Source organism: Saimiri boliviensis, chromosome 1 (assembly GCF_048565385.1).
Source record: "Saimiri boliviensis isolate mSaiBol1 chromosome 1, mSaiBol1.pri, whole genome shotgun sequence".
NCBI lineage: Eukaryota > Metazoa > Chordata > Mammalia > Primates > Cebidae > Saimiri > Saimiri boliviensis.
The window spans coordinates 133,730,676-133,758,571 of record NC_133449.1 but is presented as its reverse complement, the minus strand read 5'-3'; the positions used below and the strand labels follow the sequence as shown (position 1 = coordinate 133,758,571).

Genomic DNA, 27,896 nt, shown 5'->3' with positions numbered 1-27,896 from the left:
GCCTAGGTGGATGCCCATAGGTGTCTCAGAGCAGCAATCCCCAACCTTTTTGGCACCAGGGGCCGGTTTTGTGGAAGACAACTTTTCCAGGGGCCAGGCTGGCATGAGGGGGATAGTTTCAGGATGATTCAATGGCGTTATATTTATTGTGCACTTTATTTCTATTATGATTACATTGTGATATATAATGAAACAATTATACAGCTCACCATAGTGTAGAATCAGTGGGAGCCCTGAGCCTGTTTTCCTGCCACTAGACAGTTCCATCTGGGGCAATGGGAGACAGCGACAGATCATCAGGCATTAGATTCTTATAAGGAGCACGCAGCCTAGATCCCTCGCATGCACAGTTCACAGTAGGGTTTGTGCCCCTCTGGGAATCTAATGCTGCTGCTGATCTGACAGGAGGCGGAGCTCAGGTGGTGATGCTCGCTAGACCCTGCTCACCACCTGCTGTGCAGCCCGGTTCCTAACAGGCCACAGACAGGTACCAGTTTATGGCCTGGGGTTTGGGGACCCCTGCCTTAGAGGCACTCCCCCTGAGTGACAGGGTGCAGAGCACGGTATGTGGTCTCTTAGGGGTGGATCCAACCACAACAAGATGAGGAGGCTGGGCTGAGTATCCTCAGTGCCTTCTTCCAGAGAGTGGTCCCTTCCTCCCTTGGCGAGGAGGAGTCGCAGAGGGGAGAGAAGCTTCAGTTTCCCCAGCATCACTTCAAACTCTTATCGATCAAATAAGACACCCGGGCTAAATGTTAATTATTTCCCTGCATGAAAATGAAGCATTAGAATCACAGAGCTAATAATTTGGGTCTAATGATCTGGGAAGTGTCTCTCTATATGGAAGAAGGAGACTGGTTCTCTCCGCTGCTCTCAGCACAGTCTCAACAACTGTGTTGTTTATTATCTCTGTAACAAAGAAGATAAGGGCAGGCTCACTCTAGATCTGCAAGCCTAAAAGTAAACTTGATTGATTGACTGAGGTGGAGTCTCACTCTGTTGTCTGGGCTGGAGTGCAGTGGCGTGATCTTGGCTCACTGCAATCTCCATCTCCTGGGATCAAGCCATCTCCTGCCTCAGCTTCCTTAGTAGCCAGGATTACAGGCAGCCACCACCATGCCCAGCTAATTTTTGTATTTTTAGTAGAGATAGGGTTTTACCATGTTAACCAGGCTGGTTTCAAACTCCCGACCTCAAGTGATCTGCCAGCCTTGGCCTTCCAAGGTGCTGGGATTACAGGCGTGAACCACTGCACCTGCCCGTAAACAGTTTGGCAGTTTTTTCAGATATATCTCTATGGGGTATATGTTCTTTTTCCATTTTATAGATGAGAAAATAGCCAAAATAGAGGATTATTCATGCAGCCAGGAGAGGAGGAGCTGGATTTAACTCATGGCTGCTAGATTGTTCCAGAGCTGGGCTCCTTCTGCTTGTCTGTGTTGGGCCTCGGAAGCCCCTTTTGTCATTATGTGTTCTGCTCTTCATCTCGCCTGTTCCCCTAGCTGCCATGTCCGACGCTGCTACATGTGTGAAAGAACCTAACACCTTTGGTTTTTCTGAAAGCTGGGTCCTTGGCTGAGGTCAATAAACAACCTGGGGCTTCTTACTTAAAGTGAAACCACCAGCGGCTGGGAAGGTGGTGTTGCAAGGTAGTACAGAAAAACATTCATCCTAGTAACTAAACTCACCTTGGCTGAGCCCTCCTGGGGCCATGTGGTTTTTATTTCATGTTATTTTATTGGGTTTGCATGACAACTCAGTGATAGGCATCACTGCTTGTACAGAGGAGGAAAGGGCAAAGAGAGGGAGGGAACTTGGCCAGGTTCCTGTGCATCCCTGGGGAGCACAGCCAGGATTTGAACCATGGCCTTTGTACTCCAGAGCTCCCTAAAAAGGGAGGTTTTCTTCTCTTCTTCCCAGGTGAGCTCCAGTCTGCAGAACTCAGCTGGGATGCATGCACTCAGAGGAGCCTTTCTTCCCCTTGCTGGGGAGGTGCCTCAGCGTGGACTCTTTTGCACTCCTGTTACAGATGTGGATAGAGATGCGGATTTGCACGTATCATATGCTGGTCTGAGCAGGGCCTGTCCTCCCTCCCAGACTCGGAGCTATCTGAGGGCAGGACTGTGTCTGCTGTAGTGTGACATCCCTAGTGCTCAGCGTGGGGGTCGGTGACTGCCTGGTTGACTGAACGACTGAAAGAAAAGAGGGTGGAGTATGTGTGGGAAGATGCCCAAGCCTTTTGTCTGTCTGTGTGCTCACTTGAATATGTCTAGAGCTTCCAGAGAGAGATTTTTTTAAGCTTACTGGCAGGTGGTGCCCCATGAGGTCATGTATGGGAATTGGAGAAAAGGCCTTGTTCCTGGCGTCAGGGGTGGGAGGACATTCCAGGGGTGCGAGGAGTATGAGAGAGAGAGAGAGAGACAATCGGCAGTGGGAGGAGGAAGGCAATGGGGGCTTAATGAACAGGATCATGGCCCAGCCAGCAAAGAGGTCGGTGGTGTAAAGCGGGGACTGACTAGAAGTTCTGAGTTGTCTGGAGGGGTCCCGAAATCCCCAAACGTGCACCAGAAGGTGATGGGTGGGCAGGGAGGGACAAGGGAGGGTGGCTGGAGTGGGGTACCAGCCTTTGAGACTGACTGCAGGAGACTCGGTGTGTAGGGGGTGGTTTGCAGGGGGTGGGGGTGGAGGGATGGGTGGTGGGGGTGGGGTGGACCTGGGAAGACCAGAGGTGATGCTGGGAGGGGGATGGCGTTGTGAACAATGAAGCCTCATTTCTGTGGCTGGGTTATCTCACTTTCTTCAAGCAGGAAACTCGACCACTGAGCCCCACCTTGCAAGAGGTGGGTTCCGAGCTCTGCTGACCACAGCCTTCTCTGAGAATGAAGTGTTATTTTAGTCACTGTGTGCTCTTGGCAAAAATTGTAACCAGTGCAGATAAAGCCCTCTACAGCCATCATATACCCATCTCCTCACCAGTGGTTCCTGTTGTCAGGAAATTGGTGGACATTTTTTGGTACCCTTTCTCACACCTTTACACACGCAGGTGCACACCTACAATAGGCACATTCCTTCTTAGCTGAATCCAGTACATTCTTGAAAACACACTGGAGAGGAACGTTTTCGGATTGCAGTATATTACTTCATGTCACACAAAGACAAATGCTGATGCATTACCAACTGATTGAAACGTCCCAACCTAAAATCAGCCCACCAGTATTTTTTGCATGAACACAAAGCATCTGCGGCAACAAACACCCAATATTTGGGTGCTTTGATAAGCTGATTACTAGGCATGTTTGCAAAAAGTACATAGAATACTATGCAGTGATGGTTTTGAATTGTGATATTCTTCTATCCTCCAAGTACCTTGTACTATAATGGAAAAAATGATGAAATGATCTGTTAAAAATACTAAAGAGTCATTTAAATTGAACCCTGGTTCCTAGTTAGCTTGTCAGAAGCAAATGCTGGGATGAATGAATAACTGAAGAGAATCAGCAGCATGTAAGATTTGGTGTGCCTTTCGTTGTGCGTCAGACCTCTTCTCTTCCATTGCAGACAGAAACACCCCTTCCCTTTCTTCTTCTTCTTTTTTCTTTCTTCTTCTTCTTCTTTTTTTTGTTTGTTTGTTTGAGATGGTTTTCCTCTGTTGTCCAGGCTGGAGTGCAGTGGCATGATCTCGGCTCACTGCAGTCTCCACCTCCTGGACTCAACTGATTCTCCTGCCTCAGCCTCTATTTTTGGTAGAGTCAGGGTTTCACCATGTTGGCCAGCCTGGTCTTGAACTCCTGATCTCAAGTGATCTGCCTGCCTGGGACTCCCAAAGTGCTGGGATTGCAGGTGTGAACCTCCACGCCTGGCCCACACTTTCACTGTTTTCATTGGCACCTGCTCATGAACCTCACACAGCAGGTCTATGATCTGGATGGCACATTTCAAATAAAAAAAAAAGTTAATAAGTTATAGTAGACGGTCAGATAGTGAGAATTTGCATAGTGACAGACATCCGTGTATAATACGTACATGTACACATGGGCATGTACGTGTGTACACACTTGAATGTATACATCTAGTCTCCTGTTTACGTAGGTCATCAAGGAGTTTTTGTCATGTCGGTACATAAGGATCTGCCTCTTTAATGTTAACAGCAAATAAATTGAGGCACTGTGTTCTTTTTCTTTTCTTTTCTTTTTTTTTTTTTGGTCAGAGACAGGGTCTTGCTCTCTTGCCAGGCTGGTGTGCAGTGTTGTGATTACAGCTCCCTGCAACCTCAAACTCCTGGGTTCAAGCAGTCCTCCTGCCTCAACCTCTTGAGTAGCTGAGACTAACTGTGCACCAGCACACTTGGCTAACTGGGTTTATTTTTTATAGAAGTGGGATATTCCTTTGTTACCCACGTTGGTCCTGAACTCTCTGGTCTCAAGTGATCCTCCTGCCTCAGCCTCCCCAAGTGCAGGGATTACAGGCATAGGCCACAGCTTCCTGTCCCAAGTTATTTCTTACGCCTCCTATGTGTCCAACTTGATTCAGTTGGGTTACTAGTTTTAAAAAATAGATAAGACGTACAGAGAAGCTTCTATATCTTCTTTTTCTTTCCCCCTACATCTTTGTTTTGTCAGGTATTATTTATTGATTTTTTATTTTTATTTTTTGAGACAGAGTCTCGCTCTGTCACCAGGCTGGAGTGCAGTGGTGCAGTCTCGGCTCACTGTAACCTCTGCCTTCCGGGTTCAAGAGATTGCCCTGCCTCAGCCTCCCGAGGAGCTGAGACTACAGGCCCGTGCCACAACACCGGGCTAATGTTTTGTATTTTGGTGGAGACGGGGTTTCACCGTGTTAGTCAGGATGGTCTGAATCTCCTGACCTTGTGATCCACCCACCTTGGCCTCCCAAAGTGCTGGGATTACAGGTATGAGCCACCATACCCAGCCTGTTGTCAGGTACTATTTTAATTTACAAACATACGTGTATAGACACAGATTCATTTAAATTCCTCAAGAGCACTGAGTGGTAAGTATCACCGTCACTCCTGTTGACGTGAAGAAACAGAGGCACAGAGAAGTGCAGTTACTTTCCAAAGCCATCTGCGATAAGCTGGGGAGCTGGGACTCCAGGCGCAGGTGAGCAGGCTCCAGAGTCTGTCCACCTCATCACTAGCCGCACTGCTCCTCAGGACTTGAGTTTGCAGCCCCTGGGAACATGAGTTTGCAGCCCTGCACTAGAATCGTGTTCCCAGCCTCGAGTCAGAAAGGTGGCTTGGGTGCACTGTGCTGAGTGCAGTGGGCCTGACCGCTCTCCTTGCAGCTCTGCTCCCCTGTGAGTAGTGGGATCCTCATTCACCAAGATGGCCCTGTCCAATGCAAGATCAAGCGATGGGCACGTCTACAAAGACACCCACCGACCCCCTCAGACCTTGCTGATTACCAGTTAGAAAACCACCGCAGATATCAAGGAATTTCTTCCTGCATCTTGCGCCTTCTGGTAAGGGGATGGGCATGTGATGGGCAGTCCTCTGGTGCTTCTGGGCCTTGCCCACTGCCCATGCAGAGGCCTGGAAAATGGCAGTAGTAGCTGCCAAGGGCTTGGTGATGGCTCCATTGCTGCCTTCTCATCACAGAAGGCCCCAGCTGTGGGGCTCATTGCCTGGGGGTGACTTCCTAACTGTGGGCACCATTCCTGGCTTGGGCTGATGGCTGGACAGCTCCATGGCATGAAGCAGGCACCACACATCACACCTGCAGCTCTTGCCGCCTGTATCCTTGAGGGTGTGGTCGAGAAAGAGACAGAACTGTTTTTCCCTCCTAGGGGGATAAACCCAAGAGAATTGAAAACAGGCATTCAAACAAAAACACGTATGTAAATGTGTACAGAAGCATTGTTCACAACAGCCAGGAGGCAAAAACAACCTAAATTCCCATCGTTGAGCAATGTATGGATACATGAAATGGGATCTATATGTACAATGCACGTTATTCAGCCATGAAAAGGAATGAAGTACTGATATATGCCACAGCACGGCTGAACTTTGAAAACATTATGCTGGGTGAAAGAAGCCAGACATAAAAGACAACATGTTATAATTTCATTTATAAGAAATATCCAGAATTAGGCAAATCTATAGAGATTGAAAGTAGGTTAGCGGTTGTATAGGAAGTGTGGGAATGAGAGGAGAGGAGAGCTGAAGGGTTCGGGGTTTCCCTTTGTGGTGGTGAAAATCGACTGCGGTGATAGTTACACCTATCTGTAAACATACTAAAAACTATTGAATTGTATGCTTCAAGTGGATGGATTTGTGAATTCAGAAAATCTGAGACAGGTCTTGGTTATTTTAGAAAGTTTATTTTGCCAAGATGTGCCCATGACACAGCCTCACGAGGTCCTGACAACACGTGCCCAAGGTGTTAGGGGCACAGCTTGGTGTCATATATTTTAGGGAGACATGAGACATCAGCATATGTAACAAGTACATTGATCGTGTCTGGAAAGGCAGGATGACTTGAAGCAAAGGTGGGACGACTCCAAGCGGGAAGGGGGCTTCCAGGTCACAGATACGTGAGAGACAAATGGTTGCATTATTTTGTTTCTGATTAGCCTTTCCAAAGGAGGCAATCAGATATGAATTTATCTCAGTGAGCAGAGAGAGAGAACTTTAATTAGAACGGGAGGCAGGTTTGCCAAAAGCAGTTTCCAGCTTGAATTTTCCTTTTAGCGTATGATTTTGGGGGTCCAAGATTTTTTCCTTTCACAGATTGTATGGTGTGTGTACTATAGCTTAATAAAACTAAGGAGGGCTGGGCATGGTGGCTCATGCCTGTAATCCCAACACTATGGGAAGCCAAGGTGGATGGATTGCTTGTGCTCAGGAGTTCAAGACCAGTCTGGACAATATAGTGAGACCTCATTTCCACTAAAAAAAAAAAATTAGCCAGTCATGGTGGCATGCATCTGTAGTTCGAGGTACTCAGGAGGCTGAAACAGGAGGATCACTTGAGCTCAGGAGGTCAGGGCTGCAGTGACCTCCCTCATACCACTGCACTTCAGCCTGGGTGCCAGAGTAAAACAAACAAACGAACAAACACCGAGCAACTGAGAGAGAGAACACTGGTATCTGTAGTTCCAGAACTTGATTGTAGTGAGACAAGATCACTGTTCTCCCAGGACTTAGAGGAGGAGAGAACAGATACACAGGTAAACAAATCAACACATATTTACTAGTAGTAATTAGTGCTAGTGAGAAACTTTGCAGGACAGATGTGAAAATAATAGGTAGGTGTATCTAGAACCATACATGCACAGGATGCAGCTCACACGCAGTTTGTTTAGTCTCTTCACATGGCCTTTTTTGTTGTTGTTGTTGAGATGAAGTCTTGCTGTGTCGCCCAGGCTGCAGTGCAGTGGCACAATCTCAGCTCACTGCAACCTCTGCCTTCTGGGTTCAATAGATTCTCTTGCCTCATACTCCTGAATAGCTGGAATCACAGGCCTGAGCCACCATGCCTAGCTAATTTTTGTATACTTAGTAGAGATGGAGTTTTGCCATGTTGGCCAGGCTGGTCTCGAACTCCTGACCTCAAGTGATCCACCTGCCTCAGCGTCCTGAAGTGCTGGGAGTACAGGCGTGAGCCGCTGCGCCTGGCTTCTTTTCACATGGCTCTTGCCTTCTGAACTGTTTTTAATTGAGCTAGATTCATGGTAATAACTCAGAAAGCTTTTGGTGTATCCCATTCCTTCTCCTTTAACTTAATTCTCTGCTCTCCCCCCCCAGCAACCATTGCTGCCTGTGAATGGCCATGAACCTTTCCTGCCATTTCACTCTGACTCTAAGATGCCTTTGCTCACCTCTGTGGACTTCGTTCTGTTCTCTTCCTTAATTCCAGGGCAGAGCCACCTCTTCTTGCTGCAAAGCTGAGATCTCCTTTCTCACTCTCATCTCCAGGAGGGCTGGAGTTCAAAGGTACACCAGCGTTTGACATCCCTTTCTACCGTGGTAGACAAGCTGCTCCCTGCTGCTCCCAGGCTCCTGTTTCACCAGCCTGGGAGCAGCAGTGGAGGGGAGGTTTTACCAGTAGTCCTGGCCAAAGAAGTCCCCGGAGGATGCTGATGTGGCAGCTTGGGCTATGTGTCTGTTCCTGAACCAGTCACTGAGTCAGGGTACTTGGGTCATTCCCAGGCTCCTGCTTCTCCTTCAGCTCATGGTGGAAGGTGGTGAGGGGTGAATCATCACCTCTATCTCAAGTGCATGGAATAACTGTACCCCATGAAAAGGTTTTTTTTTTTTTTTGAGACGGAGTTTCACTCTTGTTACCCAGGCCGGAGTGCAATGGCGCGATCTCGGCTCCCCGCAACCTCCGCCTCCTGGGTTCGGGCAATTCTCCTGCCTCAGCCTCCTGAGTAGCTGGGATTACAGGCACGTGCCACTATGCCCAGCTAATTTTTTGTATTTTTAGTAGAGACGGGGTTTCACCATGTTGACCAGGATGGCCTTGATCTCTTGACCTCGTGATCCACCTGCCTCGGCCTCCCAAAGTGCTGGGATTACAGGCTTGAGCCACCGCGCCTGACCTTTTTTTTTTTTTTTTTTTTTTTTTTTTTTTTAAGAAAGGGAAAGAAGAGACTGGTTGAGCTTGCTGAGCTTGTCTCTCTGTGCTAGTCTAGAGTTCAGTGGTCATCTTGTGGGGGGAAGGGACTCACCTGCAGCAGGGGCTGCAGAGAGGAAGGATGTCTTCCTTGTTTCTGTCATCTGCTATACAACAAACTGTCCCGGTATTTAGTGGCTTAAGATGACAAACATTTTATTTATTGCACATATTTCTACAATCTGGACGAGGTTGGGAACCGGGAGAGCTTGTCTCTGCTCCACGTGTTGTCAGCGGGGGTAGCTCACTGGGGCCAGAGGATCCACTTCTAAGACAGCGCAGTGCCCTGTGACTGTTGGCTGGGGACTCAGCTGGGCTGTTGGCTGAGGGCATCGATTCTTCTCCCATGGCCTCTCCACAGGGCTAGCTTGGGCTTCTCACAGCATGGTGGACTCAGGTAGTCTGACTTTTTACACAGAGGCTGGCTTCCCCGAGAGCACAAAATGGGAGGTACCAGGCCTTCTTTAAGGATGAGGCCCCAGGCTCAGCCTGCTGCCTCATGCCTGTAAATCTGGCACTTTCGGAGGCTGAGGTGGGCAGATCACTTGAGGTGAGGAGTTCCACAGCAGCCTGGCCAACATGATGAAACCCCATCTCTACTAAAAATAGAGAAATTAGCTGGGCATGGTGGCACATGCCTGCAATCCCAGCTACTTGGGAGGCTGAGGCAGGAGAATGGCTTGAACCTGGGAGGTGGAGGTTGCAGTGAGCCAAGATTGCGACAGTGCAGTGCAGTCTGGGCGACAGAGTGAGATCCCACCTCAAACAAAGCAAAACGGAGAAGAGGCCCTGAACTGGCATAGTATCATCTATGCCAGCTGCCACTGCTCCCAACCTTTTTGGCACCTACAACCAGTTTTGTGGAAGACACATTTTCCGCAGATGGGTGGATTGCACATGGAATGGGTGCATCTTCAGGATCAAACTGTTCCACTTCAGATCATTAGGCATCAGATTCCAATAGGGAACACACAACCTGAATCCCTTGCACGTGCAGTTCACCATAGGGTTCGCACTCCTATGAGAATCTAATGACACCGCTGATCTGACGGGAGGCGGAGCTCAGGTGGTAGTGCTCCCTTGCCAGATACTCGGCTTCTGCTGCGCGCCCCCGTTCCTAACAGGCCACGGACTGGTACTGCTCTGTGGCCTGGGGTTTGGGGATGCCTGATTTGTGCTACATTTCATTAGTTAAAACAGGTCACAGAGACAATCTGGATTCAAGGGCAGCTGGCTCTGTGAGGCATAAATGTCAGACACTGTGGCCCCTTAGTCCGGAGCCCATTACTCTGGACTGTTAGTAGAGTAATAGTCTATGACTCTTCCCACAGATGCTGTGATATCTGGAACCCCTGTGACCATCCCAACCCTGGGGTTTGACTCTTATTCTTATTTTTAATTTGAAGCAGTTGTTCAGTGCCTTCATTTTCTTTTTCCCCTTCTACTGAACCACAGACCACTGGTAGCTTTTGGGACTCAAGGGAAAAGATCTTCAAGGTCAAGGTTAATAGGACAGGTGGACCTTTTAGACTGCCTGGAGTGATCTCTAGTGAGCATCAGTTTGGTCTGCTGTTTGTTTTGGTGGAATAGTCTGTGCTTATTTCCTCACATCTGAGTTGCATTATAAAAATTGTCCTAGTTTGACACCTTTCTGTCTCAGGAATGGGGTGAGCGAAAACCCCAAACTCCTCCTATTCCAGGGCTTTGTGGGGTGGCGGCAAATGCCCAGGTAGGCTCTTGACCATCTGTCCATTTCCAGACAGAGTGGGCCCTGAGCCCAGATGCAGGGATAGCTTTGTGAGTTCTGGCCTGCAGGTATGTGGCTGCATCCTCAGGTGGAGCGAACTCCAGCTTCTGATTGGCTCATGTTAATTTCATTTTAGTGGATATCATGGAAATAAAAGAAATCCGCCCAGGGAAGAACTCCAAAGATTTCGAGCGTGCAAAAGCAGTTCGCCAGAAAGAAGACTGCTGCTTCACCATCCTATATGGCAATCAGTTTGTCCTCAGCACACTCAGCTTGGCAGGTGGGTGCGTGTGCCTGTGTCTGTGCTTTTCTCCCTTCCTGTGGCCAAGTCTCTTCCTGAAGAAGTTCTCTAGTAGCAGAATGCTCGCCCCTGCCTGCTCATCGATGTGCATTTGGGGTCATGGTTTCAAATCCCTGCTCTGCCCCTTTCTAGCTGTGTGTCTTTAGGTGAGTGACTTAACCTCTCTGACCTGCAGTTTTCTCAGCTGTGAAATGGGGAGAATAATGCCTATCTCATGGAGATATTGCCAGGCATAGGTTAAGTGTCCCTTTGGCTCGTGCTGAGAGCTGAAGAAATGCTGATTTCTTTTTTTTTTTTTTTTTTTGAGACGGAGTTTCGCTTTTATTACCCAGGCTGGAGTGCAATGGCGCGATCTCAGCTCACCACAACCTCTGCCTCCTGGCTTCAGGCAATTCTCCTGCCTCAGCCTCCTGAGTAGCTGAGATTACAGGCACGTGCCACCATGCCCAGCTAATTTGTTGTGTTTTTAGTAGAGACGGGGTTTCACCATGTTGACCAGGATGGTCTCGATTTCTTGACCTCGTGATCCACCTGCCTCAGCCTCCCAAAGTGCTGGGATTACAGGCTTGAGCCACGGCGCCCGGCCAGAAATACTGATTTCTTAACACCAAAGACCAGGCTCTGTTGGATGAAAATGTAGGCTGGGTGTGGTGGCTCATCCCTATAATCCCAGCATTTTGGGAGGTTGAGGCAGGCGGATCACTTGAAGTTAGGAGTTTGAGACCAGCATGGCCAACATGGTGAAACCCCATCTGTACTAAAACTCTAAAAACTAGCTGGGTGCGATGGTGCGCACCTATAGCCCCAGCTATTTGGGAGGCTGAGGCATGAGAAGTGCTTGAACCAGGAGGTGGAGGTTGCAGTGAGCCAAGATGATGCCCCTGCACTCCTGCCTGGGAAACAAAGTGAGACTCCATCTCAAACAAAACAAAGAAAAAGAAAAAGTAAAATGTAACCTGCTTTCCTCCAGCAGATGTGGCTCAGCAAATCTGATTGATCTGAAGGAACTGTCCTGAGATCGTGTATTGCAGACACATGCCCTTTCCTCACTTGACACAGGGGAAGAAGCTTATAGCTACTTTCAAGTTCAGTCCTAGAATTTATTGACTTAAAAGTATAAATACATTCATGAGTGAGAGGGAAAATAAATACGATTAAAATAGACCAAAGTGGGGGCACCTCTGAAAATTGAGCAATGTAGGGACGTTTACTTCAGGGACATATAACTTGCTAATTTCTCGTTCATTCTTTTACCACACGTCTTCTGAGCCTATACTTGGTGTTAGGTTGTGTACACATCAGTGGGCTAGGAAGATGAATGGGACCTGGTGCTGCCTTTAAGAAACCCTCAGTCAGGCCGGGTGTAGTGAGGCTCACGCTTGTAATCCCAGCGCTTTGGGAGGCTGAGGTGGCGGCTCACCTGAGGTCAGGAGTCCAAGACCAGCCTGGCCAATATGGTGAAACCTTGTCTCTATTAAAAATACAAAAATTAGCTGGGCATGTTGGCGGGCACCTATAATCCCAGCTACTTAGGAGGCTGAGGTAGGAGAATTGCTTGAACCCAGGAGGCGGAGGTTGCAGTGAACCGAGATTATGCCATTGCACTCCAGCCTAGGTAACAAGAGCAAAACTCTGTCTCAAAACAACAACAACAACAACAAGAAAAAAAACCAAAACCAGAAAACAAAAAACCTAAAGAAGCTCTCAGTCTACTTGGGGAGACAGATGTGTGGAACAGAAACTTCCATGCACTGGGATGACCTAGTGCAAGCATGATACAGTGTGCTGTGAATGTTTAAATCCAGGGGAAGGCTTGGCAGAGAAGGTGACTTGTACACTGGGTTTTGAGGCTTCAGTAGGAGTTTGGAGGAAAGAGGGAGACGGCACTCCGGGCAATGGCTGTGACCTGCACCAGGGCTTAGAAAAGGGGAGAAGCACATTTGATGTGGGAAATGAGGAGCAAATGTCTGACTGATGATACGGAGGAGCTTGGTAGAGATGAGGCAGGAGCGCATGGTCTGTGGCCGTGAAGCTTCACACCTCTGTCTCCGTAGCCCCACTGGCAGGCTGAGCCCTGACCCCCTGTTCTTAACTTGGTCAAGAGACCGGAAGAACCTGGGGCTTAGAGGCCAGGATGCGAACTCTGATACGTGTCCTACTCTGGGTCCCTCTTCTGGAACCCTATATTCAAGATCAGCACAGTGATGGTCAAGATTTTGATTCTCATGCCTTCTTCTCACTTACTGGCTCTGAGATGAACTCTTAGCCCGTCGGAGCTTCACTTCCTCCGCATCTGTGTGGGAAGATGAGAGCAGCAGTGTGTGCCTGGGGGTGTGCGAACTAAGAAAGTCTCTGGTGCTTAGGAGAGGTTACATAGTTCCATGAGGTGTTCGTGTGGTTAGCTTCATTTCACATACGAGATGAGGCACAGAGAAGGGTGAAGTACCTGCTGGATGTCTCCCGGCCCTGAAGTGGTGCAGTGGGACTTGAGCTAGGATCTTCCTTTGCCAGATGCCAAGCTCTTAACCACTCCTCAGTGCTGCTTATCAGCAAGGGTAATAGCAACCATGGGTATTAGCAACCATATTCTTAGTGACTCTATGCCATTTTGATTAGGAGCAGGGGAAATGCTGACAGCTGCTTAGGGTTGTAGTGTGGATTATCCCAGGTCCTGCATCTTATTAATTAGAATAAGGTTAAAAGCTAGCATTCCTTGATAAAACAAAAAGCTAAATCCCTAAGCCAGAGGTACTCACCCAAGGGAAGCTGAAAGTTACCCTCCCACAATGTCCACGTCCTAATTCTGGGAACATGTGTATGTACTAACCTCTATGAAAAAGGAGACTTTGTGGATATGGTTAAGTTGAAGGTCTTGAGATGGGAAATATCCTGGACTACCTGGGTGTCCAGTGGAATCACAAGGGTTCTTATAAGAGGGACATGGGAAGGCAAGCCTCAGAGAAGGAGTTGCGAGGATGGAAGCAAAGGTCAGAAGATGAGAGGCCACGAGCTAAGGAATGCAGGCAGCCTCCAGAAGCTGGGAAAGGTAAGAAAATGGATTCTTTCCAAGAGCTTTCAGAAGGAGTCCAGAAGGATTGCCCACAACCAGTCTGTTTTAGACTTCTAGCTTCTCTAACGGTGTGAAAATAAATCTGTATTACTTTAAGCCACTAAGTTTGTGGTCATTTGTTATAGCAGCAGAGGAAACTGATGGCTTCCCCTCTGACACACTTCGGCACTGCCTGGATGTTTCCACCTGTTGTCTCCCTCATCCCTCTCTTCTGGTTTAATTGCTTTAGGGTGGGACCTAAATATTGGGATTTTGAAAAGCACTCAAGTGATTCTCTTGAGCAGCTGGGGTTGAGAAACTCTGCTCTGGAGTTGGAAACCTGGGTTTGAATTCCTCACCTTTTTTTATTCCTGGAGTCAGTGTGCTGCCAGGGTAAGATAATGGATTCTTGTTTAAAATTCTGTGTCTTGTACTGTCTCAGTGTGCTCTGCTCCTATAACGGAATGGCATCGATGAGGGGTCTTAAACAACTTGCATTTATTTTCTCACCGTTCTTGGGCCTGGGAAGTCCAAAATCAAGATGCTCAATGATTGAGTTCTGGTGAGGGTTCCCTTCCTGACTTGCAGACAGCTGCCTTCTTGCTATGTGCTCACATGGTTGTTCCTCAGTGTGGGCTAGACAGAGGGGAAGCTCTGATCTCTTTTTCTCTTCTCTAGAAGGGCACTAATTCCTTCATGGAGGCCCCACCCTCATTAATTCATCTAAACTTAAGTACCTCACAAAGTCCCTACCTCAGGGGTTAGGGATTCAACATATGAATTCTGAAGGAATGCAAACACTCAGTGTCTGGTGGCGGCTAGAAGCGATGTGCCCTTGGGCACATCCCTGAACCTGTCTTAGGTTTAGCGGTTTCTCCATGTGTTAAATGGAAATATAGTAGTACTTCCCTTGTGGGATCAATATAGGAAAACCACTTAGAACAGTATCTAGCGTATGTATAGTTAGTGCTCAAATGATGTTAATGATATGATAGTGATATTTCCTAACACTCCCTCCATTCTTAGCTGATTCCATTTGGCACAGGAAATAACCCACTTGTCACCCCTGTGGTACAAAGCTCATCCTGAATGTGTGGCTCCGTCTCAGATGAAAGGCAGGTCCTAGAGCCATGAAGGTGTGAAGGGGATGCTTTCTTTGCCTCCTGCAAAACTGGAAACTGGCATAGGTTTCTCCCATCTTTGTGATCTGTATGGGGCCGGGCTTTCTAAGCAGATGTCTTCCCAGGAATTAACACAGCATTTCTCTTTGCTTTCTCCTCTCCAGCTGACTCTAAAGAGGATGCAGTTAACTGGCTCTCTGGCCTGAAAATCTTACACCAAGAAGCAATGAATGCATCCACACCCACCATTATCGAGAGGTAGTTGGCTTTTGCCTTTATTTCCATAGTCACTGATGCCTGTATGCTGCTGCTTTTAGCCAACATGGGCTACAGGAAAAAAAATAAAGGGACATTGCTTTTTTAAGACTCGTTGAGTGTCTTGTGTGCAATGGGTGCCCAGTAGCAGTGTGAGCTCTACCGCGTTTCATATAGGAGCATTTCCCCTGCCAGTTTTTAGCCTTGGCCTATTGGGGTGAGTGGTGCATTGAGCTTGAGGTAGAAATATTCCCGGGGTATGTGTTGGGGGAAAACAGGACTTCTTTCTTAAAAGATTTAATGAGAGATGAAGTGGACTGATCAGAGGACAGACACACGGTCTGGAGTTCTCCACCTATCACTCCCTCCTGGGTTGACGGAGACCTCAGGACTGTGTCTGCAGTGTCACGGGAGTCTGGGTGGGCATTGGCGTGCGGGTTATTTTCCTTCCAGGAAACCAAAGTCCTCTACTTGGCACTGTTTTTCTTTCCAGCTTTTTGGGAATTAATGACTGTCATCAGAAGGAACTGTCAACGTAAAGAAGTCTGGCCTTTTGGAGCTGAAATCTTGGCTTAGACAGGCCTTTCTACTACTAGGAGAAAACTGTTTCTCAGGCTGCCCTTGTTAGAAAGTTGGAAAACCTCTCCTTTCTGTTCCAGTTTCTTTCATGCGCATCCCACAGGACTCACTTAGACTTGCACTGTTTTCTAATTTTCTCTTTCTGTCGTCTCAAATTTCTTTCCAGTTGGCTGAGAAAGCAGATATATTCTGTGGATCAAACCAGAAGAAACAGGTAAGAGTCATTCACAGTTTTCTTCCGATCACTTTGGATTTTGATTTTCATTCTTTCTTTAAACCTCCTGAGTGGGTGGGAACATGACTTGTGGTGGGCAAGGTCTTCACTGCGTCCAGTGTGATCTGCAGATGTCATGTTGGGTCCTGAGGTTGATGATGACAAAATCCTTCTCCTTGTGGGAGCCTCTATTCCAGTGGAAAATTTGAGTCCAGCCTCAGAGATGATCTCTGCCGTGGGGCATTTGGACCTCAGCATAAATATTTGAGCACCTTTAATATCCTGGGAATACAGCAGTAAACATAATCCTGATGGCACCAGCCCGTACTTTGTGGCAGGAGAGAGACTGACCATGAAGTAAACCAGGTGGTTCTAAGGGCTGGTAGAGATGTATCGGGTGATGTGATAAAATGTATTCAGTTTAATTGATTTTTTCACTTCATAGTACCTCTTGGAGAAGCTCCCTATCAGTCTGGCACAAAACTCTATGCCAGACTTGTTATTATTACTACTGCTTAGAGACAGGGTCTCTCTCTGTTGCCTGGACTGGAGTGCAGTGGTACAGTCATAGCTTGCTAAAGCCGCAAGCTCCTGGGCTCAGACCACCCTCCCACCTCAGCCTCCTGAGTAGCTGGGAACTACAGGTGTGTGTCACCATGCTGGCTTGTTTGTTATTATTGTTTTGCAGAAGTGAGGTCTTACCTAGACATATTTTTTTTTTTTTTAAAAAGCAAATGTGGTTTTGTTTTTTCCTTAGATTAATGCGTTGTCAGAAATCATTTCCTTGTTGTTGGACTGAGAGTTTCTCCCAATCCTTTATTATTTTTGTGAATAATACTGTTACAGAAACCTTTGGGTCTGTCTTTCAGTAAACTCGTGTGAGGTGGCTGTGAGTAGGATAAATTCTCCGAAGTGAAGACCAGCAGCACAGTGTTTTCTGATCTAATAGTTTGATAGCTAGAAGTAGCAGTTTGTATAATGTTTCTCCCAGTGGTGCAAGAGGATGCCCATTTCCTCATGGTTCGTTATCCCATTATACTTTGATCTTTGTTCATCTGCAACCGAGGCAACCAAGTGTTTTTGCATACATTTGCATTTCTTTATGGGTGAGGTTGAGCGTTTTAAATTCATGATTTTTTTGAGGTATGATTCAGTTCTTATTAACAATGATTAAAACCCCCATTTATTGAACACCCATGTATTTGGCATGCCAGGCATTGCACTGAGCACTTCAGAGTCACTGTCTCACGTTAGCCTCACGAGACCTTATTTTGTTTGTTTGTTTGTTTGAGACACAGTCTCGCTCCGTTGCCCAGGCTGGAGTGCAGTGGTGTGATCTCGGCTCACTGCCACATCTGCCTCCTGGGTTCAAGTGATTCTCCTGCCTTACCCTCCTGAGTGGCTGGGATTATAGGTGCACCGCACCACACCCAGCTAATTTTTTAGTAGAGTCAGGGTTTCACCATGTCAGACAGGCTGGTCTTCAACTCTTGACCTTGTGATCCACCTGCCTCAGCCTCTGAAAGTGCTGGGATTACAAGTGTGAGCCACCACGCCTGGCCAAGAGACCTTATTTTTTGGTAAAAGACTCCTCTCATTCATTCTTGGTTTAGGTATGTCATTATCCTATGTGGATATATCATTATCATATCTAGATAAGTCATTATTATCATATCTAGATAAGTCGTTATCTTAGTTAATATCCAATAACTAAGCTCTACCAGCTCTCCATTTTGTTCCTGAAAACCTTTCTATCTTGAAGGTGTCTGGTCAATGTCCTCTATTACTTGTTGACTTCAGGGTTTGGGTGTGCTTCCCCGGTTTCTTCACATGCCCAGTGGGAGGATTTGGAACTCTTAACCAGGAAGTGGTTAAAAGTCTGGTAATGTCAGGTCAACCAGTAGCTCACTCCATGTTTTTCTGTCCACCTGCCTTTCTCTCCCTCCTCTTCCTCTCATCCATCATGCCCTGCCTGCTCTCTGCCACGCTGGGCCACCCTCTAGTATTACTGAGGTGGATCAAATGAGGTCCTTATGTTGGAAGATTTGGTACACACTGGTCTCTTTCAGCCTCAGAGGTGATGTCTTCTCTGCGTTTCCTTTCTCCATGGCTTATGGTGATTCATAGTTGAGATTGGCACAGGGATGAGAGAGGGATCCACCCCCCAGTGCCTCTCTCCACGCAGTGCTGGTACGGGGAGGTCAATCTGCTCCTGAAGTCTGCTCTTCTCTTCATCTGCGAGGTCAAGAAATGGATACCCACTCTTGCTCAGGAGGAATCTGGCAGGTCTTGCATAGAGCTCCATCTTCCCATCGGCAGGTCCAGGACCCTCTGCAGAGAGAACCTTCCCTGTTTCTGGACTGAGTTCATCCCTGCATGCTCACAGGCTTCCTCTCCTCCGCCTCCCTCCCAGTGGGCAGAGCCTTGCTGTCTGTCAACATGTGGAAAATCCCACCTTTCCCGTGGTTCTGGGAATCGTGGAGGGAGCTTTGCAAAATGAACTTTGACCAAGGTGCCAATGAAAGAGCAATCAGCTTCTGGTCTGCCAATTTCCCTCCCTTTCCTGTCACCCACGAGACTAATCATGTTTCCTGAAGGAAAACAAAGGAGCCACAGAAGCAGAGGAAGGGCTGAAGGCGAGAGGGGGCAGGCGCTGAGCTGGCCCAGCCCGGGCATTGGACGAGCCTCGGGTGTTTTGCTTGGCCCATGAACTCTCTTTCATTTGTCGACTTTTCTAGAGGCAAATGGTAGCAACTGGAATTTGTTTACAGCTTGCTTTGAAGCTGTGGCTGTAATAAGCCCTTTACATCCTTAGGATATACTCTTGGCTGATGGGTAAGCTAGGTGCTCTTGGACCCATTTTCTTTTTCTTTTTTTCGAGACAGAGTCTTGCTCTGTCTCCCAGGCTGGAGTGCAGTGGGGCAATCTGGGCCTCGCAACCTCTGTCTCCTGAGTTCCAGCGATTTTCCTTCCTCAGCCTCCTGAGTAGCTGGGATTACAGGTGTGCGCCACTATGCCTGGCTAATTTTTTTGTATTTTTAGTAGGGATGGGGTTTCACCGTGTTGGTCAGGCTGGTCTTGAACTCCTGACCTCGTGATCTGCCCACCTCAGCCTCCCAACGTGCTGGGATTACAGGCATGAACCACTGTGCCTGGCCTCACACCATTTCTTTGTGAGGACACAGGCTCAGAGAGGTTAAGTGACTTGACTAAAGCAGCCCAGATGGTCAGGGGTGGCCCCAGGGTTTATAGACTCACTATCCCCATTGTTTTTGCTTTTCCTTTTTTAAAAAAATGTGCTATTGGCTGAGCATGGTGGCTGACACCTGTAATCCCAGCACTTTGGGAGGCCAAGGCGGGCGGATCACTTGGGCTTAGGAGTTGGAGACCAGCCTGGGTGACATGGCGAAACCCGTCTGTACAGCAAGTACAGAAAAGTGAGCTAGGTGTAGTGGTGCACATTTGTATTCCAGCTACTTGAAAGGCTGAGGTGGAAGGATCATCTGAACCCAGGGAGGTCGAGGCTGCAGTGAGCCATGATTGTGCCCCTGAGCTCCAGATTGGGCAACAGAGTGAGACCCCAACTCAAAAAAACAAAAACAACAAAACAAACAAAAAAATTTTGCTGTTGAGAGCTGGGGAAAATATAGAAATCTTCCCTCCCTCACTCTGACCAATCACCTTATGATGAAAAAAAAAAAATTAAAAACAAATGTTAAAAGTTTTGTGGTAACAACACTAAAACATAGAACAACACTGATTTTTTTTTTTTTTTTTAAGGCAGAGTTTTGCTCTTTTCGCCCAGGCTGGAATGTAGTGGAACGATCTTGGCTCACTGCAACCTCTACCTCCCAGATTTAAGTGATTCTTCTGCCTCAGCCTCCCAAGTAGCTGGGATTACAGGCATGCGCTCCCTCCCATGCCTGGCTAATTCTTAAAATATTTTTAGTAGAGATGGGGTTTCACCATGTTGGTCAGGCTGGTCTTGAACTCCTAGCCTCAAGTGATCTGCCTGTTTCAGCCTTCCCAAAGTACTGGGATTACAGGCATAAGCCATTGCGCCTGGCCACAACGTTGATCATTTTAGCCATTCTTAGGTACGTAGTTCTGTGGAATGAAGTATATCACATGGGCCTGCCACCATCCCACCATCCATTTCTAGAACATTTCCATCATCTCAAACTGAGACTCTGCAGCCATTAAGCAAGAACTCCTCATTGCTTCTCCCTTCAGCCTCTGGAACCACCATTCTACTCTCTGTCTCTCTGAATTTGATTGCTCCAGGTACTTCATCTAAGCAGAATATTCATCCTTTTGTATATGGCTTATTTCACTTAGTGTAATGTCTCTAAGGTTCATCTGTGTTGTAGCATGTGTTAGCGTCTTCTTCCTTTTTAAGACTGAATAATAGTCCATTGCACAGCTAGACCATACTTTGTTTATCCATTTGTCCATCGATGGACACCTGAGTTACTTCCACCTTTTGGCAGTTGTGAATAGCCCTGCTGTGAACATGGGTGTACAGATCTGTTTGAGTCTCTGCTTTACATTCCTTTGTGTATATATCCAGAAGCTGAACTGCTGGATCAAATGGTAATTCTCTTTATTTTGCGGAACTGCTATGCTGTTTTCTCCAGCAGTTACACCTTCTCACAGCAATGCACAGGTTTCTATTTTCTCCGCCTCCCCAGCGACACTTCCTTCCTTTCCCTCCTCTCTCCTTTCCCTCTTGGCATATAACATTCAATTTGGATAAGCAGAAGGTGCACTTCCCCTTCTCCTTTAGCCCTGAGGCAGGGACAGAGGAAATAGTCTACGTGGAGGTGGCAAAGGGTGAGGGGGTTGCAGGCGGAAGGCAGATGGGTGGGTCCGTTTATCTCCTTCACCATGAACGCAAATAGGCTTCTAATTTGAGGATCCAGAATACTAGAGTCACCCAGGCAGCTTTAGCAGAGCCACACCAGTAGGGATTCTGATTTAGCTGTCCTGGGCATGGCCTCTGGCATTAGAAATTTTAAAATAAGATTTTACTATGAAGCTGGGGTTGAAGATTAGGGCCATCTATAGAGCAATTTTCAAACTTGAGCACGCAGGAGAATCGCCTGGAGGACGTGTAAAAGTGGAGGCCGCTGGGCTCCACCTCAGTTGCTGACTGTTGGTGGTGGGTAAGGCTCAAGAATTTGCATTTCAGTGAATCCTCAGGTGATATAGATGCGGCTGGTCTGGGAGACCTCTGGGGCTGTGCTTTCCAGCAGGGGTACCCCGCACCACAGATGGCCATTTCAACAAAATAAAATAAAATAAAAAACTTAGCTCCTCGGTGGAACTAGCTGCATCTGAGGAGCTCAGCAATGCCGTGTGGGTAGTGGCTAGTGCCTCGGACAGCACAGACGTGTCCATCTTTGTTGAAAGTTGTGTCGGACAGTGCCGAGGCTTGAATCTCATCCCTCACATTGACTGGTTGTGTGAATTGGGGCAAATGATTTAATTTCTCTGGGCCTCAGTTTGCTCATGTGTAAAAGATAAATGAATAGTCCCCACCTCCCAGGGCAGATGTGAGGGCTCAGGAGTTAGTATGTGAAGTGTGTGTGGACTGTGCCTGGCTCATGGCAAGCACTTGACAAACGTTTTTTTTGTTTGTTTGTTTTTGTTTTTCTTTGAGACGGAGTTTCACTCTTGTTACCCAGGCTGGAGTGCAATGGCGCTATCTCGGCTCACCGCAACCTCTACCTCCTGGGTTCAAGCAATTCTCCTGCCTCAGCCTCCCGAGTAGCTGGGATTACAGGCATGCGCCACCATGCCCAGCTAATTTTTGTATTTTTAGTAAAGACGGGGTTTCACCATGTTGACCAGAATGGTCTCGATCTCTTGACCTCGTGATCCACCTGCCTTGGCCTCCCAAAGTGCTGGGATTACAGGCGTGAGCCACCGCGCCCGGCCTACGACAAACGTTTCTTATTGCCATTGTTCCTGCAAAAGAGCTGGGGGCCGTGGAGGTGCTGGCCCAGCCTCAGCGTGGCTGGTAAGTGTCACAGGGCTGCTGTTGTTAATTGTTTGGTGATGGCTGCCTGGGTGCAGAGTTGAAGGACCCTGGGAACTTCTCCAGCTGAGCAGGGAGGATGCTGTGGTTCCGTGCTGTCGGCCATGGAAGAGGGAGGGGCTGTTGGTGACCCATTCAGGGAATAGGTCCCCCCAAAGGGGGGTTCCTAACCTGCAGCCCTAGGTTGAGCCCCCAGGAAACATGATCTGAGATACAGATTTGTGTGCAGGAGGCTTACTGGGGAGCATATGAGGGATCATCACCTGGGGGGAGGGATGGCAGCTGGAACACGCAGTGGGAGAGTCACGGCCTCTGGAGCCGTCATAAATTGAGACTAGAGGGCCAGGCCTCCGTTCCCATGTGTGGACCAGGTGTCAGTGCCGCCTGCCTTGGAAGGGGCTTTGACCTGGGTGAGGCACTCTAGGGGATGGCAGGACGCAGAAAGGGGTGAAGCTGAGCTCTTGGCTTCCTCCCCTCCAGCGCTGGGGGCTCAGCCTCCTGGTGCTGGTTTGGGTGGGGCCCTGCAGCACGACACCCACACACCCAGAGGTGGGAGTGAGAGGAGGGCTTGCTTAGCGGGGAATTGGGTGAGGCGGTCCTGGCAGTAAGAGCCCAAAGAAGCTCTCAGGCTTCAAACCTGAGTGTGCATGGAAATCCCCTGGAGGACGTGTGAAAGTAGAGGCTGCTGTGTACAGTGTTTGCACTGTAAGGGGAGGCCTTTGGACCAAGTGGGCTCCCATGCCCCAGTGCTTGGATGCTCATGCTCCTGGTTGCTGGGTTTGGTCCTCTGGTTCCTGAGCTCATGTCCCTGGTTCCTGGGTTTGGTGCTCTGGCCCCCGGGCTCCTCAGTCTCTCTATTCCTGGACATGGGATGGTTTCTTTGCTGCTACCTCGGCTCGTAGGGGACTCTGACCTGTCCCTTGCTCCCAGGATGAGCTCCACTGGGCCACCAGGGTGGTCTGACTCCTCTCTCCATGACCCGTCTCACTGCTGCTCCGGCAGCACCTGCTGCTCCTCCACCTTCATCCTGCCCTGGCCAAGGTCTTCCTTGGATCATCCCCAGGGCTGAGGCAAAAAGGCTCTTGCAAGCCCCTGGGGCAACTTCCCTAGCTTGCTGGCTGCTCTGCCCGGCCAGCCCCAGCTGGCCTAGCAGGGGCTTTTTCCTGCCCTCAAGGTCTGTCTGTGAAAGCCATGGGTGCTGGCCCTGTGGGAGGGGTACACGGGTGGGGAGCATTTTGTTAGGTGAAGTCTCTGCTGTTAGGCCATTAGAACCAGAGGCAGAAGGCTGGAGGTAGGGACACAGGATGGCCAGAGTCACACTGGACCTTCTCCAGGGCAGCGGCTGGGCAGTGATGTGGTCCTTTCTTCCGAATGCCACAGCAGAGCCTGGGAGGATGGTGCAAGGAGACTGGGCTGTTTTCTGCCACGACCTGGGGCAAGCTTCTGTTCCTGACCACCCTGTCTTAGCGCTGCTGAACGCTTGACTCCAGCCGGAAGGGTCTGAAGCTTATGTTCTTAATTCACCCACCCCACTAACTTCACCTCTCCTTGATGTGTGAGCCACTGGCTGGGAGGCAGTCAGGTGTGAGTGTTGTGGGCAGACTGGGTTGGAGTTGGAGACCAGCCCAGAAAAGGCACCAAAGTGATAGGAACCTCAGTTTCTTCACTTGGAAGATAGAGATGATCATGGTACCTGCCCTGTAAAATTGTTCAAGCATCATACAGGTGAATATGCATATAAGGCACCACCTAGAACAACACCTGTCACGTGATACGCGCTGTTGAAGTTTCAGCTTTCACTACCATTGTTATCACTTCTGCTACTCCCTTTGCCTGGGATGCGTTCCTCCTTGCTTTCCTCTTAAGCTGAAGCTCACCATGTGGCTTCAGAGAAACACTCGAGCAGATTCCTGTGGCCGAGCACTGGAATTTGATTCAGATCCAGGCTCTGCTGCCTGCCGTCCAGTTCCAAGCCCTGTGTAGTGTATCCCCAACTTGACACCCGGCCCTTGCCTGTTCTGAGCCTCAGTGGGTGGTGGTGGGGGCGTCAATCGTTTACTTTGCAGAAGGTAGATCTGGTGAGCACTTAGGCAACCTTAACAACTGGATGACTTCAGGGCAGCATGGCACACAGTAGGTGTCCATGTAGGGCTTGTTCCTTCCGGCTTTCCCTCTCTAGCCCTTAGTGACCTTGCCTTGCTCTGAACCCCAGTGGCATTAAGAGAAAGCTTCATTTTTCACCTATTTTCGGGGTTGCAGGGGGTCCCTACTTACTTTGTATCCCTCTGTCTCTTCACAGTGCCAGACTAGAATCAAGCTCAGCTGGGTCTTTCCCGGAGGATTCTGCCAAGCCTGTTCTGTGGCTGTGGTTTCTCTGGGTGGCAGGTAGTGTCAGTAGGAGTCTTGTTCATCCGTTCATGTGTGTCACTAATTAGGTGACAAAGTGTTTGGCTCCCTGAAGAGTGTCATAGTTATTCCTGCTGTTTACCCGGGCTTCACTGGGTAAACATTCTTCACTTTGACATTCAGAGCCCTGGGCAAAAATCATATCATGTCAACCCTTACATTGGGCCTTTGGGATTTCTGTGGCATTTTGTGTTGAGATTGTCTGGTCATCTGACACCATTTTCTGCCCACACTGAATCTCCTGCAGGACCTTCCTCCATGGCCATTCCTGAAAGGTAGAGACCAGCCCTCCTCACTGGGGTATCACCCTATACTGGGACTCTCCAGTGGAGGTGCCACCTCATTGGGGCATCACTCTACACTGTAAATTTCTATGTGACCCTTGTCCATGGACATCTCTGAAGGGTGGAGACCAGCCTTGCTCATTGGAGTGTCTCCCTCTCCTTGACCCAGAGTCTTGTTGGTAGTTAATGCTCCTTAAATAACTGTTGACCAGGCTCTCTCATAGAGGGCTGCCTGAGGTGGGAGTTGACGGGAGCAGCTACATCCTCTGCTGTTGAAAACCCTCAAGGTGTTGGAACTGGGTCTCCCTCTTTTGCAGCATCAGCCTCCGAGAGTTGAAGACCATCTTGCCCCTCGTCAACTTCAAAGTGAGCAGTGCCAAGTTCCTTAAAGATAAGTTTGTGGTAAGTTTCATGGCTCGGCCTGGGAATTTTATGAATGCAAAGTGACTTAGCCTCTCTCATGAAGCTGTGAGTTGCTTTTGAGTTCCTTGGAATGGTGTGCAAGAAAGTCCTTTGCCTCCAGAGTACATCTTAGTCCAGACAGAGGGATCACAGACATATCTTAGGACCATATTCTCGATCCTAGCAGAGGGTGTAATCAATAAAGACCATATTTCCTGATGCTGGAGTTGCAGCATCTGCCCCAGACCTGTTTTCCACTAGTCCAGCCTTCCCTATTTCCCTGACCATAGTCCAGCCCATTTTTTTTTCCTGCTGAAATGAATGCATGTATATCTTTTGGAAAATATTATGAAACGTTCCTTGTGTAGGGTACCAGGACCGTGGCATTTTGTATGGAAGTCCTGGTAGTGTAGCTGTCAGAATTGGCTCTTTTTTCTTCTGTTTCTCCAACCATCCATCCTTCTCTACATCATTTAATTTATATTTTGTAATCAAGTTGTTGGTGGGGCTGGGAAATAAAGCCACTCCGTGAGGGAAGGCCTATAGTAGGGAGGTGAAGCAGGGATGGAGACAGTGGGTACCATCTTTTGCCTACAGGGAAATACTGATTCTTCTTAGGAAATGAGCAACCCTCCATTCCAGTAGCCCCAGGTGGAGGACTCCAGTGCCCATTGTCAATATCAGCTCCATCACAAGGTTCCTCAGCTGAAAAAGCTCATTTCATTTTTGTACTAATGAGCTCCTGGAAAAATTGTCCCATTTTATTGCTTATCAAGCATCCTTTGACCTGCCCTGGGAATTCCAGATTAATCCAAGAACAGAAAGAGAAGAGTAGGTCAGAAGAGAAGAGAGATGGGAGAAACATTTACTATTGATAGCTATGTAGTCGGTATTTAATTCTTTATCAAGTATTTACTGAACCGGGTATTTTGCAGAGATATCTTCTTCACTTTCAGGAAAGCTCTAAGAGCATAGTGGTAGTTCTCCCATTTTATAGGCAAAGAAAATTGAGAGTCTAAAAGGGTCAAGGAAATTGCCCAAAGCCATAAAGCAACTGATTGGAGTTGAGCTCTTTCTGACTCCAAATGCTTTACAAAATGACCTATACGTACATACTCTACAAATATTTCTGAAGTTGAAAGTCCAAAGAGAGTGTTTTCTGCCCCCAAAAAAGGAGGAATTAGGTATTATGGCTCTTGAAAACCTAACTGAGACTCTTCCCTTTTGGGGCTCAAAGGAGGGTCTTACTTGGTAGGGGTCCCTGTGAGTATGTTTTCACAGGCAGGGGAATTAGGAAACACGTGGAAGGTTTTGATTTAGAGGAATTTGAGTTTGAGTTTTGCCAATGTTCTAGGAAAGCCGCGTTGAATAGCACGGCTTTTTCCTTCCAAAAGCCATGACCCTGAAACAGTGTGGTCATAGCCCTCTCTTCAGCATACCCATAAAATAGCATGCAATTTGTGAGAAACCATTATTCTGTAAATCGCATGGAGCCATTCTTATGGTGGACATCAAAAATCATGTGGTCACTTTTTTCATATTTACAGGAAATAGGAGCACACAAAGATGAGCTGAGCTTTGAGCAGTTCCATCTCTTCTATAAAAAACTTATGTTTGAACAGCAAAAATCGGTAAGATGATTCTTGAGCAAGTGATCAAATGATGCTTCTGTTTTCTATGTATTTCCAAGTCTGGCATGTTCCTAAGAACCCCACGAGAAGTGTTTAATCTCCCTTTTAGTCGAGGAAATATAAAGAAGATAAAAGCAAACCATTTTTATCTATCAGATTGGCAGAAATCTTCAACCATGACAGAGCTGTGGGGAAAATGTGGAAAAAATGGTGTTTCTGTACCTTCCTGGTGGAAATATGAATGGCTCTAGGTTTGACTGGAATTAATTCTGAGTCTGTTAAAAAAGTGCAACTGACTCTACTGCATTATTTCATTCTGAAAGGAAATTTAGCAAATGGCCATTATTATTAATAGCCATCTCCACATTGAGGAGTTATGTGTATGTTTCTTCTTTTTATACTTTTTTTTTTTTTTTGAGACAGAGTCTCACTCTATTGCCCAGGCTGGAGTGCAGTGGCGTGATCTTGGTTCACTGCAACCTTTGCCTCCCGGGTTCAAGTGATTCTCAGGCTTAACCTCCCAAGTAGCTGGGATTACAGATGTACACCACCAAGCCTGGCTACTTTTGTAGTTTTAGTAGAGATGGGGTTTTGCCACATTGGCCAGACTGGTCTTGAACTTCTGTCCTCAAGTGATTTGCCCACTTCTGTCTGCCAAAGTGCTGCGATTACAGGCATGAGCAACTGTGCCCATTCCTTTTATACTTTTATTTGTATTTTTTATGAGGACATATTTTTTGTTTAAAGTAATAGACTATTTAACAATTAAGATGTGTGTTCACTTTGACCTGATACTGGCATCTTGGGGACTCTGTTTTATGAAAAGAAAAACATTGGGGCCTTAGAATATATTATTGGATTATTAATTGCAGCATTACTTATGCTGGCAAAATACCTGGGCATCATCTGAATGTCTCTCAGCGGAAGAAGTGCTGGGTAAATTATGGTCTGTCCATGCTATGTGACCGTATGCAGCAGATTAAGAAGCATGTGTCAGTCCTCTTTCTGTGAATCTGAGATGATATTTGTGACATTTTGTGAGGAAAGCCAGCAGCAGATTTTTGTGAGGAGTTAGGTCTGCTGTTTTGTTAAAAAAACGTAGAATACAAGCCAGGCGCGGTGACTCACGCCTGCAATCCCAACACTTTGAGAGGCCAAGGTGGGTGGATCATTTGAGGTCAGGAGTTTGAGACCAGCCTGGCCAACATGGCAAAACCTAGTCTCTACTAAA

At 47.7% G+C, this 27,896-nt stretch overlaps 1 protein-coding gene across 4 annotated transcripts in view; it reads left to right on the top strand.

Annotated features, from left to right (window-relative positions):
• Positions 1–27,896, top strand: part of PLCG2 (phospholipase C gamma 2) — a 180,694-nt gene that overhangs the window by 64,562 nt on the left and 88,236 nt on the right. For 2 of the 4 annotated variants that reach the window (XM_003938062.4, XM_074404659.1), the window contains exons 3-7: positions 10,520–10,663; positions 15,019–15,112; positions 15,855–15,902; positions 24,950–25,034; positions 26,582–26,665. In XM_003938062.4, coding sequence (XP_003938111.1) covers positions 10,520–10,663; positions 15,019–15,112; positions 15,855–15,902; positions 24,950–25,034; positions 26,582–26,665 — 455 coding nt within the window. Of the gene's footprint in view, positions 1–7,877; positions 7,955–10,519; positions 10,664–15,018; positions 15,113–15,854; positions 15,903–24,949; positions 25,035–26,581; positions 26,666–27,896 lie in introns of all 4 variants that reach the window. The other 2 variants (XM_074404669.1, XM_074404665.1) reach the window with 2 other exon arrangements.